Source organism: Ambystoma mexicanum, chromosome 12 (genome assembly GCF_040938575.1).
Source record: "Ambystoma mexicanum isolate Mex_15411 chromosome 12, UKY_AmexF1_1, whole genome shotgun sequence".
NCBI lineage: Eukaryota > Metazoa > Chordata > Amphibia > Caudata > Ambystomatidae > Ambystoma > Ambystoma mexicanum.
The window spans coordinates 69832894-69853090 of NC_090936.1; the positions used below are offsets into that span (position 1 = coordinate 69832894).

At 44.7% G+C, this 20197-nt stretch overlaps 1 protein-coding gene across 1 annotated transcript in view; it reads right to left on the reverse strand.

The window, feature by feature from the left end:
• TWF1 (twinfilin actin binding protein 1) overlaps positions 1-20197 on the reverse strand; it is a 181194-nt gene that overhangs the window by 72905 nt on the left and 88092 nt on the right. The window contains exon 5 of the mRNA XM_069628015.1: positions 16465-16569. Coding sequence (XP_069484116.1) covers positions 16465-16569 — 105 coding nt within the window. The remainder of the gene's footprint in view (positions 1-16464; positions 16570-20197) is intronic.

The following is a 20197-nucleotide window of genomic DNA, read 5'->3' on the forward strand; positions in this document are numbered from 1 at the left end:
ATTAATGTTGTTTTCAAGTTTACAGTTCAGATGCATTTTGTAGTTTTCCCACAGGTTGGAAATGCCTGTGTATCAGGCTGCAGTGCCCGGTGTTTGCCTGTTCTGTCGCCTCTTCTTATATTTCAACATACAATGGTTGCTTTTATAATTATCTTAATTTTAGAACTTCAATGTGTGATGAATTGTACAGGTTTAAACTTTCTTTCCTCCTTTTCATTTCAACTGTTTAGTAGCAAAGTTTTAGTTCTGTTAAACAGCAAAGTCTTAATTCAATTTGGTGTTCAATATTTAAACCTCTGCCTTAGAGTTTGTTTTCCCTTACTATGTAGTTCAGTAATTGTTTGTTTCACTTTAAATGCATAATTCAATGTGCAGAGACCTTAGAAAATCTGTTTATCACATGCGACCACTCCGATGCAAGATATTTCCTTTTGTTCAATGGTAGACCAATAGAACTGCACATTTTCCTTTAATTGGAAAGTTCAGTGTTCAGACACATTCGACGACGTGTTCTGGCCACACTCGACCACTCTGATACAAAGTGTTCCCCTTTATTGTATACTTAACGAATATTGATGTTCGTTCCACTTTAATTGAACTGTTCACTGCTTGTAGACCTTTGAAAGAACTTGCTCCTTGCCGCATGTGACCACTCCAATACAATGTATTTCATGAAATGCTCAAGTTCACACATACGCAGCGGGTTTCTCAACCCCCAGAAACTCACCAGTCGCTCAGGATGTTTGTGCTGCAGCGCAGATCACACGACCTTCTTCCTCTAGTGCCGGGGCTCTAGTTTCTGCCCCTTAGACACTCCTGAGGTGGTGGTCCACCACAGGGGAACAATCACTAAGTTGAAAGGAACGGGGCAGCCTTCCAGCAGGGCTCCCTTCACCTTTCCTGGTCTGCTCCATGGAGTCCCCACTCCCATGCCATGCTGAACAGTCCTCTGCTGCATGCACAGGCCTCCTGGTCCTTCTCCTGTCAATCTCTCCTGCCACTAGGTTGGGCTCCATCTATACACCTGCAGCCCCTTGACAGGCTGCAGGTGTGAATGATTATCCTGCCCTGCTTGACTCCCATTAAAAGGGACATGCATGACCTTTACTAATCTTAGCAGGCATCTTCCTCTTTCTAGTACTAGAGTGGTAAAAGAGCATAGTGTTCATTGCTCGTAGTTGCCTCTTCTTTGTCCGAGTACTGTCAAGTGTCAATTGTGGAGAAATTAGGGGAGCTTGGATGCAGTAGCCCATACGGGTTGGGGAAGGGTTGGGTTGGTTGTCGGTAGGAAAAGGGGGATACCATGTTTTGCCCAAGGGCACCCCACTCCCAGTCCCCAAAGACCCCGGACCCATATAATCCTCCCCACCCCCACCATCTAACTTGCACCCCCTCCCAAAATTACACATCTATACATAGTTTTTTTTAGAGCAGACAAAGAAACTTGTCAAAATGTCTTCATGTGACCCCGAAGTGGCTGCTGGTCCTAGGAAGATGCAGTCTCTCACTTCAAGGAACAATCCCACCCTTGCTTTCTAGAGCACTGGCCACTTACATTGACCAAGTGATGCAAAACATGTCAAAACCTGTAGAATCTGCTGTAACCTTGAAGGCTACTTGCTGCGTTCCCCAAAGCATGGCATCCTGCCCTTTTCCATCTACAAATGCAAGTCATGCATATCCCTGCCAAAGGTCTGCCTTATGCCCTTTACTGGTGCCAAGGCCCACCAACAATATTAAGCACTTTTCATTGTGCCAACAGCCCTAATCGAGGAGACCTCATAATGTCCCTAAAGACACCATTTACCTAGGCTTATTTGTCCATCATAAAGGGAAGAGTAAAGAAAACTATGGAAAGATTGTATACTCCCAATATGGCTTTCATTTTTCAACTACCGAGACAATACTGTTTATTGCCTCCTTTCTAATTTTGTATTTATTATTTATCTACTCTCCTCTGCACTTTCCAATCTCCCCCTTCCATGCACTTTTTCCCTTTTCCCCCGTCCCATGCAATTGCGTGTTCTCAATGTCACTGGGCCTAGTAAGATCGTCGTTGTTTGTGTTCTCCCTTGTTTCCCCTCCCTTGCCTAGTCGCGCTCTGAAACGCCGGTGTACGAGCGTGATACAAATAAAATATATCATAACTATCTTGGATTATTTTTTTGTGTCGCCATCTAGGGAAACCCAAGGCAGTAGACGAGTTACCAAGCTGATTTACTGAGCCCAGGTGGGAGAAGAAATGAAGTGGTTATACAGGTTCTGTTTAATATGCAGAGCATGTTCTGAACCAGGAGAACTCACCAAGCATCCCTTTGTACTACTGCCAGTGGCAAGGATGACCCTCAGGACATACCCTCCACAGTAGTCTCAAGGGCCTGGAGTCCTTGTCACCAGGTAGGTGATCTCCTAGTGCTGGAATAAATATTGCCAAACCCTAAAGCCGTGTGGAATGATTGTTCAATTATCTTCGCCACTTTCTTAAAGCCACTCCACTGGGAAGATTGGCTCGTCACCTACCATGCTGATTTGGCTGTTCAGAACATTTGTCTTCAGCCTTGCGCAAGACTGGTGGGATGGCAATCCTAGAACAACCTCACGTGGCCGAGTGCCTTACGTTCCAAGCTTCAGGTCCAAAATGACCCACTACATGTTAAATGTGAACAGGAATCAGTCAGCCAGACAGGAGCTGATGAGATAGCGATACAATTTAAAATCTATAACCTCATCGATATTAGGACCCAAAGGGAACATCAAGCATCTCCCAGGTCAAACGGTTTCGGACAGACTACCATACAGATATGGTGTTGATCTTTGCATTGGACGGCACAGTATGGCTCAGTGAAGGGCAGTTACTGAAGCAGTTTTCTAGCTCGCCCTCCCAGGCTCCAGCATTATTTGTGAATGCCTGGCACCAATAATGGGCACAGCATGACTACCAAACTATATTTAGAGGATGTTGGAGAAGACAAAGGCTAGGATCAAAGGTGTGTTTAGCATATTAGGTTTATAAAGATGGCTCGAGTTTCTATAGCTTCCGACAGTCCTATATTTTGCTATGACGGGGTGTTAAGTAAGTTTTTCTAAAGTCAAACTGGTGTGGGACTTCATAAGACTTACCTCTTAGTATTAGGGACCCAACTCTGAACATAGGCCTGTACTACACAAGTCAGTAGAGAGGCTGAGCAGCAGGGCTCATTTTAGGAGGGAGTTATGTGAGCTGCAGAACAGTACGAAGAAATCAGTTCATACAGATACCCAAGTGAACACGTACTCACTTAAAGTTATATTACAATTTCTTTATTTATATACATACACAAGGCACCCAAGCAAATCTAAAATGCAGCATCTAACAATAACTTTCAATTTGGATAAGATTTCAATTATAGAAGGAACAATAATGCAGGTGAGTAACTTTTCATATCCAGCACACAGAGTGACGTCAGTAAAAGCACTCATAAGTATCACCTTTGCAAAACTGAGTAAGGAGGGAAGTAAAGGTTAGACTGAACACAGCCAACAACTGTTAATAACAAGTTCACTCTCCCAGATGGATATAGGCAGTCTGGTGCCTAGCAATAACAGTGTTCACAATCAAAACCTAGGGAGGATCTAGCACTGTCAAAGCCAGTAGGATCAAGAAGATGAACTTTTGGGAAACCAGCACAGCCAAAGTCAAACAAAGAGTTCCAGTTCTGATGAAGATCTTCAGAGGAAAAGTTACTTATGTAGTGGTACATGAAGAAAGTACAGGAGCTTAAGGGGAGCCTTCCTGATAACAGACAGGCTGTTAGGCCTGCACAGAGGAGTTGAGGTCAACTCTTACTTGAGGAAAACATCACTTCCCAAGCCAGGAAGCACTGAAAATGGCACAAGTAATTACAACCAAGCCCCACAGTACCTTGAAAACGAAGAAGAAATTGTAGCTGGCTTCCTTCTAGGTGCAACGTTGCATACCCAGATTCCTGCTCCTTGGTCGTGGTGACGAAAGGGGGACCTTTGGCGGGCTTCTGCGGCAGCACTCGGGAGAAGGGGTAGGCAGCAATGGACTCAGCTCACTTCAGCGGCTCTTTGTGGTTTTTGCGCCATTTTCTCAGCACCAAGAAGAAACAAATGTTGCTGGTTGGATTATCTTCGATTACCCGGTCATGAACTCTGGGTGAAGGGACCTTGGTGAAGAATTCCTACCTCTGGAGGTCCACATGGATGTCTGCAAATGTTCTGCCAGATTCGATCTTCGGAAGACAATGCACTCAATAATGGTCCAAGTACCCCGGGTATTGGTGTTCTGCGGCCCAGGAAAGTCACAGGACATCGGGAGATGGCACAACATGAAGGTCTTGAGGCTAGTGGTTCTCACTAGCCTAAGGGAGGAAGTCGTCCTTGGCAGCTCTTCCCTATACATTTGAAAACAGGGTCAGCACAGCTGCATGGTTTCACTGGTGTTTCTGCGGTCCTGGAAACGGCTGCTAGCGTCTGCTCGTATTCTGCTTTGGATTCCTTGTTCCAGTGTTGGACTCTGCCTGTGGTCACAAAATCCTCGCCTTCTATGCAGGAACCCATTCATTCACACCCCTACAGCTGTCAATCCAGCTACCCAGTTAGAACTGGTTTCAGCCAGGCATACCTACAAAAGGACAGCAGGTTCTGGGCTCTGTCTTCACTTCCTGACTTCCCAGACACAATGGAGTCTGGGCGGGCTTCAGGGCAGAAGCCCATCAAAGGCAAAACTCACAAAGGACTAAAATCTACCCTAAAGAATAGAAGAAAAGCCCAAGAAGGACTGAAACGAAAGATTATGAAAAAGACGGGGGTCATTTTAAGAAAATGGTCACCCATGGGTGTTGTAGTGCAGCTGAGAAATCAGCCTGATAGTGACCTACACAAAAGGCAGTAAAAGGTAACCACTGCAACCAGCCATTTAAGTTAATCAGCTGTAATAAAAGGTTACATGAGGAGTGGGGGGGGAGAGTTACGATGTAAACCCCCCACACCCTGCAACATGCACCCTACATAGGGTTATGTGTGCTGGATCCACAAATGAAAAGGTATGTTAGATAAAAGTGATCTTACTAGTCTTAGGAACTGTAGTTCTCACAAGAAAAGGTATTTAAAACACAAAGACTAGTCCAAGGGACTCCCCAGTAACACTGCACAGAGGGCAAACAAAAGGCAGATGCCTGTATTCAACTATGGATGCTACCAGACTCCATAAAACAGTAAGAATAAAAAATGCAGAAAAAGAATGAGCGAGTGGTAAAAGGCTCCACTCACTCAGGAGGTTAAAATCAAAAAATGTCCACAGTCCAGCAAAAGTGCTGGGGGTCTCTCAGGTTAAAGGCAATTAGCACAGAAACTGAAAATCCTCCCTAACACGGGGCATTAGTGTTGCTTGAAGTACCATTGGTTACAAGCTCACACCCTCATCCCTCCAAGTCTCTTGGTGCAGAGTATCGCGAATAATTATCACATTACAGCCAATAAAGACAACAGAAGCATCCAAGCTTCAGCTTACAGTTTCTCTGTTGTGAACAAAAAGTAAATCGAATGTGTCTGTAGGATGCAGACCACCAACCACTGTTGATGGCCTTTGCACAGAACTGGTCCAACCTCACATTGTTAAGAAGTGTGAAGCTGCTGAATCACTAAGTTCAGCAAATGGTGCTTTGTTACTACCTGGAGCTTCTATGCTACACTTAAGTGTCTGGAAGAATTTGATCGAACCGTATGCGCAAATGAAGACAGACAGCTAGACTTACAATCTCTTTTCACCCATATCTGAAAATACTGCAGGATTGCTGTTACGCATATAGCCTTTCAAGCAATCTTCTTTTGTGAGCTCTTGCTAGAGCAATTCAAAAGGTTGGACAACATAAAGGTATTATCTTAATAATTAAAGTGTGTACATTGCTTCAAATGAACAGTCGAAAGAATAATCTAATCTTATACGAGCGTAGGAAATGAGCATCTTCCAGGTAACTAAGGAGGTGCAAAATAGGTAGAGCATGAGAACACAAACTGCAGTGTGAAAGGGTGACTCACCGGTAATTCCAATACCCAGTGTGTGTCATGCAGAGGTTGCAAGTCGGTCAAGTATTTCCCGTCTATCCACACAAGCTTCATGCCCGTCATTGATAGTGAGCTGGGGAATAGCCCATTGTTTAGGTTCGAAACCCAGGTGCAGGAGGTCACCAAGGGTCATGTCCCTCCTATGAAACCTTATCCAAGGTGAATACAGACCACAGTTTATTGTTAATGGAAACAAAGCTTTGAAAACAAGCGTTGAATTTTCAATGTGGGCTTGTAATGAAAATGAATACCAACATGTTTTAAAATGTACATAATTAATAGTGGCAATCATATGCATTGGCGGAGCACAAACTATTGGCCACCAGTCACCTCTTAGACGTTTGAAAAACAGTTATTTTTGGCCAGTGATGCCAGAGATGTAACTACTTTTTAAAGTGAGAGGACAGTCAGGATTAGAAGGTCTCTTTCTCAATAAGGCTTCCACACCCCAGGCCCAGCTGAGGTCCCTTGACCTATATACGTCTCATTAAAGCTCAGCTGCCTACACTCTTGATCATTCCAGAGCAACACACTCCAGGTTTGCAAAAGGCAATATTCTTTTGAAAGTAAAATGCATTTCTGTAGCAGGACAACTACCAAATGTAAGTAGCACACCCGTGGCCTATAGGGTGGAGGAGGGGGTTCCTTGCCTGCACTTGGGGAATGCTGAAGTTGGTCCCACACAGTCAGGGGGATACAGTAGTGGTGGGTCTGTGCAGTTACCTCTGCAGCTCCTTGAAGTATCCAACTGCTTGAAAAAGGAAGGCAGCTCTGAACCACTACAGAAATGTTGATATGCCCAAAGGCTGGTGTCTCAACATGGGATTCGCAAATGCCTTAAATACAATCTTGTGATGTTTACTGGTAATGTGAATACAAAATGGAGACATTACAATGAAATCGCCCACTTCTTCCTAGGCTGGGATTTGAAGCCTAATCTTCGAAGGCGATTCTACTATAAACAATACTGGACAATTATTACTACAGTGATGACAATGCCTTTGAGGAAAAACTAGTACCATCTTCTATTATGCAGGCATGGAGTTCTCCTCTGCTCAAAAATACCTCCCATGACCCTAATATGCCTGTAAATGATCGCCCTACTACCAATGTCCCGTTCCTTTTAAAAATCTTGGATCGGGTTACATACATATAGATTACAGAAATCTCTGCTGAAATGTAACATCTTGGGTCAGAGACAATCAGGGTTTCGGAGTGCTCGTAGCACTGAATACGTTTTATTGGATCACAAGGCTAACATCTTGGATATTCTTAAAGGTGGCACAGCACTCCCTATGCATTTGGATTTGTCTGCCGTCTTTGACCTGGTGGACCATGCAATGTTAATTTCTAGGCTGTCACACTCTGCCTCCTTTCTGCTGCAGCGGTCTACTGGATTAAACACTTCCTGGCGGACCGTAAAGCTAAAGTCTTTAACGATGATATAATGGCGGATTCAATCTTGGTGACTTGTGGAGTCCCATAGGGCTCTTGCGTGTCCCCCAGCGCTTTATAACATGTGTATTATGTCTCTTTCTGAACTGTTGGATGTCAATGGCATGATTTCCACAAATTACACCAATGACACACAGTGTCCTATTCCTCTTGTAGGTGATTACAGCAAATAAACTGTTACCATCAATTCCATCTACAGTCTCGTACAAACTTGGGTGGCGGGCAACGGATTAACCCTAAATGACACACAGACTGAGTTTATGATAATGGGCACGGCAGCACAACTGTGCAAGTTGAGTCCTGAATTTTGGCAATTTTGGGTTGCAGAATGTGCCATCACCACACTTGCATAAGTCAAGACCGTTGGTGTAATCTTAGACCAAGAACTAAATATGAAAGCACATGTGAAAAGTCTGGTCTCTGTCACCTCATACTATCTTTAAATTGCATGTGCAATTAAGACCGTTTCTCATCACCACCAACTGTGCCACCATTGCTTGTGCCATTATTGGGGCCAGATTAGACTATTGTCCCAGCCTTCTTAAGGGCATGGGCAAAGGGGTGATCACCAGTTTGCAAATTGTACAAAACAATGCAGTGCAAGCTATGGGGGCCTGCACAGAAGTGATCATGTTTTGGCAACCAGGACAGCCTTGCATTGGTTGCCTAAGAAAAGATGACTCTCCTTTCGCTACTTTATATTACACACAAGTGCCTATATGCCAACAGTCCCAGCTGTCGAGTAGACTCTCCTGGCTACAAGCCCGGAAGGTGCTCACATCCAACTATTTGTGCCTCCTGCAAGTGCCAAGGGCTACGCGATCGCTAGTTGCCCAGGGTTCTTTCCCCTATGCTGTGCCAAAGAGCTGGAATGCCCTGCCGCCAGACTTAAGGGCTTGTCAATCCTTTTCTAGCTTTAAATGTGGAATGAAAACAGCTCTTTTTTATTGATTCCCTTATATACGGAACCCCTGACATTGTTATTGCTCGAACTGTAATTGTTTGTTCTTTGTTGTCTGTCTTGCCAAGCGCTATTATGGCTGCAGGCCTTTTTGTCTAGCGCTATACAAATAAAAAAAATAAGAGTTAATACATGGTAGTGAGGTACTGAAAAGCCCCCCATCTCTTCCGGACACAGGGTACACTGGACGATTCGAAGGAATATCTCTTGTGGTCAGGATCCAGAGACAAGTACTCACAGTGCCTGTCTTTGAGGAAAAAGAAATAAACAAGGGGCTTCTTTACAAAGCTGGCCAAAGGATCCGGTGCCCAAGGACTTGAACCATGAACCAGTGGAGGCCCGGACTGATGAAAGGAATAATGTGTACCAATGAAGATAGCCCAACAGCCAGCATCAGCAATGGAGAAGGCAGCAGGAAGAAGGAGGAGGAACCTGAACAATGGATCAGGGCGGCTTGAAGTGCAGGAAGGGGCAGCCAGCCAACAAAGATAGGTCTTAAGATGGGAGCAAGCATGGATGCAACCTATGATGGCCCAAGACAGCAGAGGTTTTGCAACGGCAACCCACTGCTCCTCAATGTCCGGGGGGGCTCCCCACGTTGAGGCTCTTGGTCTAGAAGGATCTTGTAGGGAGGCAGCGTAGTAATAGCCAAGAAACGGTTCCAAGATGGGGCACCCAGCAAGAAAAAGTGGGAGCATGAAGAAAGCCCAGGAAGGGACTCCAGCAGACTTTATAAGAAACCAGGGCATGGACAAAGGAGCCAATGTCTGGCCACTATGGCCAAACCAGATCCTCCGATGCAGCAGCCCATCTTCGTGGCAGTCCTCCAGCAGTTTTTAGGAATGGACAAGGTCCCCTCTAAATGAATAGTTACTCCAATCACACACCATGCAGACATGAGGTGTCAGTGTACTGGCAATCAGCCTGGCCCTAAAAATCACCAGACACTCTGGTCCACACACACATGTGCATTGGCATGTCTGGGGCAGAAAACCAGACAGACCCAGTTTAAGTTGCATTAACAGTGCAGGCCTCAGCACAGTTCACCTGAGACAGCACAACAGCCATGTTAGGCCTGCCTCATGGTCCATCCAGATAAAGGGAAGGCCCAACGTGCTCACAAGTAGGACCGACAACCCTTATTGCTACTGTGCCGGTGCATTGGGCTACTAATGCAGTAAAATGACTACCTCTAATGACTAACCTCTAATGTCCCCCCGTGATGTTCCCTTGTGCCCCTCCCCCCCATTCTCGCACACAGGTGTTGCCTGTTTTGCTTTATTCTTCTACCCTGCTCCCCCATCACCCCACTCAAGCCTACTTCTGCAGGAGTCTGTCCTAATACAGTCTGGTTTCACCATCACCGTCTTGTGGACAATGCTGGATTTAACTTTTATGGACTTCATTCATTCATGGTGCGTCACCCTTTCTCAACTCTCATGCTGAACTTCTTTTGCATCTTGTACTCATGGTGGCCTTGAATCATGCTGTTCCCATCTTCATCTTGTATCCTGGCTTGCAACATTATGTGTTACTACTGACTTCTGCAATTGTATTCAGTCTCCCCTCTTGCTTCTCCACTCTTTTGACTGCTAACTCTCTGTTCTCTCCTCCTTTCCCTTCTCCCTTTTCCTATCTCCTCCCCTTACTTTCTTCTATGCACTTACTCTATCAGAATTGTCCCTGGACCTAGTATGATAGCAACCTCGTCTGTCTCCTCCTCCCTCCCCTTACTGGTTTTTTCCTCCCCAACCCCCCTCCAGCACTATCTGAAATGTCGTTAGGCCTAATATGATAGTCGCTTGTTTTGTTCCTCCCCTACCTTTCTGCAGCCCTCTCCCTCACCTCTTGTTTTTTTTCCGGCTCTACCAGAAATGTCATCAGGCCTAGTACGGTAGTCGCCTGTCTGTTTCCATTTCCTTCCCACTCTCCCCCTCCCTTCCTTATCTATGTTTTAGCTCTTGCACTATCTGAAATGTCGTCAGGCCGAGTACGATAGTTAATTTCACATCCTTACTGTTCATGGCCTGTAAGAATGTCATTGTTTTTTTCCCCTTGTTCCCTCCCTTGCCTTGAAGTGCTTTGAAACACATTGTGTATAGGCGCTATATAAATAAACTATCATATCATATCACCCCTGGTTAGGTCCAAACTAAATTACAGTTGCCACCATCCTACTCCACAACATACTTGTAGGATAGTCAAATCACCCTTCGGACAAAAAAAAGGTGTGCTTATAAGGCACCCATGCCTGGTAGCTATATGGGACACTAGGGCAGCACATCAGAACATGGATGGCTGTGACATGGGGACTTTAGTAGAAGTCTCTCAGAGCACAAACGTTAAGCCAAAAATCCTGGGAAGCCAGCCAAAACAAAGCACAATTTTAAAAAGGGACCCACAAAGTGGAGCCAATGAATCACCAAAAAGGAATTGTGCCCAAACACGTGTTCTTTGGAGGAGGTTAGGGGTGTCATTAAGCAGACAGGGGGTCTACATACAAGCTGAATACTATTGCTTGAAGACAACTGATTTTATGAGCATACAACAGATCCACCCTGGCTCAAACTCAAAGTAATTCTTTTTTAGTTTTTAAAAAAAAATGAATACTAAAGTTGGTTACAAACTTTTTTATTATAGAAATCTTAGAACGTATTCATTGCGACCTCATATAGGTTGAGTCTTTCAGATTAAGATCTTTGCTAATCTTATAATGGCTGTGAGTCTCATTTGTCATTTGTGCCAATGATTGAATACCAGGAATGGATGACTCTGAAAGTACGTTTTTTTTATCTTCACCACTGAGAATTGGTGACCAACGTTGATTGGCGTCCAGTTCTATAGTAGAAGGGGGAATAATATCTCTAAACAAAGATCTTTTGTCAGTCAAAGCTGAACAAATCATGATAATATGATGTATAGATTCCAATTGACCTTCATCTAGGGAAAATCTACAAAAGTTCATGGTTTCCGGGAGTGGTTTCATTTTTGTCAATACCTCATGCATTGGCAGCAGATTGAGACGCAAACGGAAGAAAGTGTCTCTTATCCTTTTATCGGGAAATGCTTGTAGATATTGGGGTAGTTGATTTAGGCGCCGCACATCAGAAACTCAAAGCTGGAAAGTGCCAGAATTGCCTCTTTTAAACAAGTCCTTAAATCTCAGTTCACATGGTCTGGGTACCTCCCAGTCACTCCATGTCGCATTCACACTCTCTCTGGACTTCTGGTCTCTGGTTGTTGTAGGCATGTAACCACCTTGGTAGCTGTAGGGTCTGTGACGGGAGCTGTAGGTGGTAGTAGTAGTAGGGCCTTTCGCAGTTAAGCTTAGAAGGGCTTGTTTACCTCCCTCTTCTAGAATTGTGACCTCCCTCTAAGCCACCTTTCTACTCCTCCATGCACCATACTTGTCCTCAACACCATGCCACATGCGTGTTCCATCTCCCACCATGGGCTTGAACCTTTCAGGTGACAGTTTCACTCAAACTCATGCTTTAGGCCAAGCATGCCCTGTAATTTCTCTGATTATGCAGGATAGAAATTCAAAATGCTAGAGGGATCTTAACTAGTGCTTTAATCCAACTTCCTCCAAATATCTTAAAAGAACCTCCTTAAGATGTCTCTAACCTGTCCCCAAAAATAAAAAAAAGGTGATGGCTGGAAGGTTTAGAATTAATCTGAACCTCTGACATTGCTCTAGGCAACCCTCCAGACCATCAATCTTTGCCTGCCAAGCCATTACAAAAGGGGAAAGACAATATGCAAATCAGGGTCGGTCCCACCCCAAAAGGGGCAGTCCATCCCAAACCGATTGGTCACATTCCTTCTGCACGAGACCACAAACATTCAAGACATGTTTTGGCCTTGTTGGGCCTCATCAGTGAAGAGTAGCTTGGGAATCTAGGCCCAGCAGGCATGGGACCCAAATCTGGGCATACCCGTCCCACTCAGGGTGACAATAGCAAAACAAAAGAGGTGATGGCTGGAAGGTTTAATAATTACTCTGAAACTCTTGCCTTGCCCTGGGCAATCCTACACACCACCATTCTTTCTCCTACCAAGCCATTACAAAAATGGAACGATCATATGCACATCAGGCTTGGTCCGACAGTGAGGAGTAGCCTGGGTCTCTAGGCCTCGCAGGCAACCCCCTTCATCCTTAGCTCTTCCTACCATCTCCAACCTTGCCCACTATCTCTCCAAACTCCTCCCTCATTCTCCAATTTGCTCCAAAGCTCCTGCACCAGCTCTTACTCCAAATACTAGCACCTCCTCCTCTGAGGTTGGGATTCCTGTGATGGTCTGCACCTGCGGATGTGTAAAAGTGAGGGGCTATGATTGGCTGTGCCCGATAGATTCATCTGAGCTGCAAAAAAACCTTAAAAGCTGATCTGCAATCTTACATTTTGCTTTCCACATCTGTGGATCCCTGGCCTCATCGTGGCGCCCCCCGCCCCCCATTGTATTGCAAGGCTAGGGAGCGGGTACTCTCGCTCTGTGGGTGCTTCATGGGAAGGTGAGCAAAAGAAAGAATTTCTGAATCTGGTGCAGTTTCCTTGCTGGCATTTTTGACTAAGCATTACTGGGAAATTAATGCAACATCAAGTTGACTCCCTGCATGAGCATTGTGGGGAGAACTGGTATGCCTATGATGTCGATGTGGGCTCACTGTGAGAGCACCAAATGAAATCTGGTGTGCCACCAATGTTCGAGGAAGTAAAGTAATGTGCCTCTGATTTCAGGGCAGGCATTTGCAACCATCACAGAGGAGACTTCATTATTTTCCTGCATGTTCTTCACTTGCAGGGTTCAGTTCTCTAAAAGGAACAGTGTTTACACATTCCTCTACTGCACAATGAGAACGGGGAGAGCATTATATTACTAGTTCCGTCTTCCTAAAAGGGCCTCATGTGACTATCCCCTGCCCTCAAAAGGGACCAAAGTGTGGGTTAGAGAATCCTCCCTGTAGTAACGCCAATCCCATTACCTACTTCCTAAGGGAGGAAACCTAGCTCCCTTGCTCACTGTTTACTGAACTAGATAGGGCACCTCAAAAGGGCGACCACCAATAAGGCAGTGTCAAGGTACACCCTCCTACATGTTGTAAGGTTGAGGGTACTGTTTTACCAAATGATATTGCCATCTATTGGGTGTAGGAATCCTTTAGATTCAGTTAATAGGTCACACAATCATAGAAGATAGAAGGCAGTTTTGTCTTAAGGTGCAGAAACGTTCAAGGGAGCTTTCAACAGGAGGAAGTGCCTTGCAACAATGGCAAGCAATTACAAGAGGCAGGTCAGTGCATTTTGAGAAATCGAAATAAAATCAATCGAGGGAAGGAATTATCACTGAGCAGATGCATAAAGATATATTCCAGAATGGGTGGGTGTTGTGGATGACAAATATATTGTTGAAGGGGCTTTAAAATGAATCAAACAGGTATGCACGTCACTAAACACGCAACCATACTGGCAGGGGACTGGGTGGGCCAGTGGGCCTCCGACCCATTGTTACGGCTGAAATCGCTCAACCTCAAATTGGAGAGAATGGGAGAGCGCTGTTAGATTTCTGATCCCTTGCCAGGTGCATCCTTTCACCTACCTCCAAGATGTACGTCATGACCAGAAACCAACTCTTCTAGTACACCTCAACTAAAAGACCACTCCAAACGACACAGGGACAAACTGGGTAGATCAACAGGATACCCCCTGTGAAGATACAAGAGTATTCACCCCTTTTCCCCAAGGGGAGCCACGTCCTTTGAGGCTAGGGAGGTAAGTATGGTTCTGCAAGACTCCCTACTGGTCTGGGCAAATGAGACCTCACTGGGAGTGACTCCCCTCTAGCGATCAAGGTACTGCTTATACCAGCAACACTATCTGCCTATATGGTTTTGCTTTCAGTAACAAGTAACGTGCCCTCCTTTTCATTGGCTTCAGGTAATGCCGGATCAGACACAACGCATTGAGGAAAAGGGAACACCTGCTTGAGCGTGGACTTTTATGTAACCAGGAGGGAGAGTTATATGCAGTGGAAACCCTCTGACGTAGCTACACCTTGGAGGGGCGGAGCAATGTGGAGCTGCAGAGCCCACAGAAATCTGAGAATGCAAAAATACCAAACAAGGACGCCAGAGGTCTGGCACAGCAAACAGCAGGGAGGAAGCTGTCAAGATGGACTCTGGGAGACTGTCATGGTGGCATGACCACAGACGGGCCGTGGTGAGCTTGGGGCCCGATCAGCGATGCAGAGACCAGAGGAAACGGTTGAGACGAAACCTCCCATCGGCAGACCTATGTCGAGTATGCCAACACAAATGTCGCCAAGAGTGAGTCAGCCATGGAACCAGGAGAGAGGAGACAGAGTCGAGGAAACCAACCTGTGCAGATGCCAAGCCCCAAAAAGCCACACATCAACAGAAGAGGGGGGCCACCAGGACCATAAGCATTAATTGGAAGGAAATTAAAGGTTGACTGTGAATCATTGAGAGAGCACGAATGCACATATTGGGAGATACCAAGGAAAGTTGTTGACGATATTGGTCTTGGGGCATTGAGCACGCCAGAGTACCAAGGAATGTTGTCGGCGATATTGAATGTGAGGCATTAAGGAAGCCCGAGTAAATCTATTGGAGGAGAGAAAGAGAGAGTTATTACCCCTATTGATTTGGGGAAATTAGTAGAGCATGAACCTATGGATTGGAAGACACCAAATAGGGGTGTCTCCAAGTGTCAAATGAGACATTAGGAAAGAACGAAGATATCAACGGTGAGAAATGAACGAAGATCACCAAATATACTTGCTGGTAAATATTGGAATCCTTCCAAGAGACTGTGAAAAGTAACAGAATTAAGTCCAACTGTTACTCCAAGCAATCTAACGAAGATAGAGGGGACCCCAATAGAGAAGCCCTATATTAAAGGTATATCAAACCCCACCCAAAGAAGAGTTGCCTGTAAAGAACATGAAGCACTAAAAGTAAGAGGATGAACTGTAAGAGTACATGGGGGGGAAAAACAGTAAATAGGATATTGAGGACATTGATAGGTCGAGTAACCCCCAGGAGTAACAGGCCTAATAATCAATACCAGGAGCTATGGTATCTCATGAAAACGACAAGAAGAATAGTCTCGAATGACTTGTTTCCAGCAAAGTGGCATTATCAGACTTGTTGCAGTTGGATAAACCCTGAAAGTAGCCCTGTGAAATCCAGCTAACGTGAAGATGCCAGAAGATGCATATTTTGTTAATTTTGTGTTTTTTAGTTCAATTGGCAGGTTAGATAGAAGAAGGTTTTTGGACAGAAGACAATTATTTTGGGACTTGATGATTGACAAGCACCCTTAGTTTGTTTAGGCAGAGAACGTCCCTTTAACAAAAGGGCGAGTTAGGCTTTTTTCTTATTATTTAAATAAAACCCTTAAATTGCCCAACATGTGTTGATTCCTTCTTCTCCCATGCCACACCCTCACAACGAATAGTCCCAGTCCACACTGAGCCACACCACAACACTACTACATTAGGAGGGCAGGAACCTAGGCCTACAGGCAGCCCTTTTCTCACATGACTAGATAGAAACACACAGACACATTTACGCATACCCTCAGACTTGAAAGTGAGGGGAGGACCTGTACCCTCTCCTAACCTCAGATATATACCAGGAATGACCAGCACAATTCATGATTACAGCATTCACACTAGAAAGTGTGCTATAGGAATCTAACTGACTTTTACATAGAGTCAACATGGAAGCTAGGAGTGGAAGGAGTGATACAGAACAAACCAAACTGCAAAATGTAGTTGGTTGAATAATTAAAACATATGACTTCTGTTCATACTAATCTATAGAAAATATGTGCTACTGTAATATTTATGTATTTCTGAAATAAACTGTTGAAATATATAAGGAGACATTAGAACAAGTAAGAGTTGGAAGATCCACACAACCTAGTCTTTCCATTGCGAATGCATTGACGTACCTCGTTGATCTTAATTTGCCTTAGCTCCTCTTCTGCTGATGTGAGGGGTGCAGGAGAGGATTCTGAGGTGACAAATTTTTTGTATCCGCTCAGTGAAACATCATCCTACAAAAAAAACAGGATTACTATGAATATTTTCAGCAGCATTCGTACATTAGGAAATATGGACTGCAGCCCCTACATACAATATATCACATGGTAATAATCATTCTATTTAGATTCTCATGCCACATATTTGCAGATAGCCAACATATTAGTTTTCCATCCTTCAACCACTTCAGTGCGTACTATAAGAGCAACTGGCACTCTGGGTCATTTATATCCCATGGTTGAAGATATATGATACAGTGCAGAATGGGGCATTCCACAAATAACCCTTGGAATGCCTGAAGGTAGGAGGACTGGCGTTTTGGATGAAAAGGAAGACATTGCTAATGAGTTTTCTGCAGGTGAAGTGCAGGCAGGCTCTCTGTAAGTAGCCAGTGCTTAACTTAGCAGTTACATCCATTACATGCAAAGGTTTCCAGCCCAAAGGTACTTCTTAACCTGGGCAGCAAGCAGTATACACGTAGAGACAGCTGCATTCAACAAATCATTAGGGTTTAACAGGCGGCCGGCACACACATGGTGGCCTTAGGCATGCAAAAGATGCACTACATCCCATCAAATCACAAGTACACATACATGAGGAGTTGTTCATGAAATACAATTTGAAAAGAAAATCAATTTCCAAAGGAAATTCACACAACTATTGTAATGGACTTGGAACCAGAGATTTCAAACACAAAGCTTTCAATTTTACTACTATACGACAAAGTTAAAGACGCTCAGTTTTGTTATGAGTAGAATTTCTAAAGGAGTTTTGAAGGTAGCCAACGTGATCTTTCAATGTATTCCCAAGATAGGATTGTTGCACCAGTGGCAGTAGATCTGAAAGAAGAATTCAGCAAATTTGGAATTGATTAGTCTCCGAGGTCCATTGCTCTACTTCCAGGGGGCAAGTCTAGCGACAGAGCATGGACCATTATTTGAAGGGGTTAAGAGTTTGAAGCACAAAAGCAGTGCCTGTAGTAAATGACCGATGTTCTTCACATTGCCAGACAATTCAGTGCTGGAAGGTAAGGTTACTTGGAATCTAGGAGCTCTGAATGCAGAGGATCTGAGCACCATTTTGGTGTCATGGCGGGCAGAATGGACACACAACTGGGCGACCAGACACACCAGTGCCAGTTTCCCAACAGCAGGTGTGTGCCCGGGTATGCAGCACAATGAGGATGGTTAACTCATTTGTCCCCTGATGACTGAACAATTCTTGGTGTCCAGCCAAAGCAAACGTGTCCCTACTCTATAGATGGTTTTCTTTAGGGCTGACTTCAGAACTTTGGACAGGCAGAAAGGCTTTGACTGGTTGCTGAGGACAGGGGCTCCAGCAGAGAAGGATCTGATCTCCTAGGTCAGAGCAGCAAACACAGGACTACAAGGATGAGTAGAGGGTTAAACACCTACTCAACCCTCACACTTCTACAAACCCAGAGCCAACCCAATCAAAAGTAAAACAGGCACAGGTAAGAGGTAGCTTCTTCGTCTTTTGTGCTAACGTGGGCTGAGGGAAGACTATACTCTCAGAAGGGGCGTGAATGTGATTTGGTAGCGACCCAAACAGAAAAATATAACAGTCCAAAATAATGGAATATCCAATCAGGGTTCTATAAAAATATACATGCATTTTAATTAAACAAACCATATGCATCAATATCTGAATAGAAAACACTACAAAAACACACCACTGTATAAAGAAAACAGAATATGCAAGATAACATAATGCAACACTCTGGGTGATGAGACAGGGCAATAAAAGGCAATAAAAACCACAATGTGCAAAAAGGATATTCTCTCTTCAGTTGTTAAAAGGGATTAATTTGACCTAGCCAGTCTCTAAGGCCCAAAATAAACCAAAGGGCAATGATTTGGAAATAATACCTTTGCAGTTTCTTGGCAGTTCTACAATGGCGAACCTGGATTCTTGGCACCGTTCTGTGGTTTGATATAGTTTGAAATGTGGCAGTCGCGGTCATCCATAGGCAAACTGAAATCGAGGCGATGGCAAACTGAGGAAGGATGCTGTTTTAAGCAGGCTCAAGCAATGCAAAACTGTGGATGTCACAAGGTTCAGTGGACGAGATTCAACGGCGAACAGGCTGATGACCGGATGCGCATGCAAGCTAGTTTGAAGAGGGGCTCAAAGGATGCAGTTTGCAGAGTACAACAGGGTTGGTTTGATCGTTGGTTGGATTGGCAATGAAGAATCTGGTGCTTAAAACAGCGGTTTAAGCGATGCTTCTTTGTTCAAGCCAAGGCAACAAAGCATTTTAGCTTGCGTGGTGGCAAACCGGTTCAAACGGGACGAATTGCGGTTTGAAAGTCGGTGAGTGCCAACGCAATCTCCAGAGGATCCTGTGGCTTCTAACTGGGCCTAACGTGGCTGAATCACGGGTCGCTGTGGTTTGATGGCGAAAGTGCAGGAATCCTTTTGTCTTGGCTGTCAGGAGATGCAAGTCTCATTCCAGATTCCCATTGACAAAATGAGTCTCTCTCTGGCTTCCAAACACAGGAGAGAGTGGCACACATCTTCAGGGGTCCTTCAACATGGCAGGTTTGTGGGCAGTAGTGTGGTTGGCAGAGATGCAGACCTTAATCCAGCAGCAGGTTTCCAGTTGACACAGAACACTGTCCTTTGCCTATTGATGCTGCAAGCTCCGACAGAGCTGCGTTAAATATGTGTTGCCCTGTTTCAAGTTTATACATAATTTTATTGATGAATCGTGAAAGTATTTATTACTATACTTCATCCTGCTTTATTCTTATGAGCGCCTGCATTTTCAGTTGGCGACATTACACTGTTTCATGGCACATCACAGTGTTCACGAAATAGGTTTCTTGCTCTGCAGACGACCAGAGGTCAAAACACCTGCTGGCTGTTTAATCTATGTCTCAAAACCTTTATGAAATTAAATGATCAATATGCATTTCTCGATTGGTCTTTTTTCCTGATATGTGCAGTTTTGAGTTTCATGGACTTTATTATACTGATTGATTCACTAGGAACTGTTTGTTTGCCACAAGTGCTGGTGTTAGGAACATAAACCCCTCTTGTTGTAATCATTTGTCTGACCCTTGGACCAGGGTCACCCACTGGTTTCCATCACTGCTGCTTACGGTAGCTCACACTGGGGTTGTTCTGACTTTGCTACATTTGTTTTATCCCCTAATGGTCCCCGTTGATGGCTAGGGGACAGAGGGTGCCTCTGCATTGGAACATTTGACTTCACAACTGGGCGGCAGAGGGGAGGCAAATCATGACAAGACATTATTTTACATTCAGAGGTGTTAGAGACAATCCTGGAGGAAGCAGTGAGTGAGCCTTGTGGGTGGCTTAAGGGACACCAAGGCATGTTTGGACAGAGGACCTGCTGCTGTGAGAAGGTACCAGTGGTAGAATCAGGATTCTAGAATGGACAGGGCATGATTTGAAGTAGCTCTGGCATGAAAGGGGTGGAAACGGTGCCAAGATGCAGATGTTATGTGAGAAGGAAGCAAGAGATCGACAAAACTGTCAGGCGACAGGTGTTCGAGCCATGGCGTTACATGAGGGAGGCCCAACTGATTGTCATGCCAGAACGCAGGAAAATAGAACATGCTTTGACTCTGAGGAGCCTGCTGAAGTGCAGGCAAA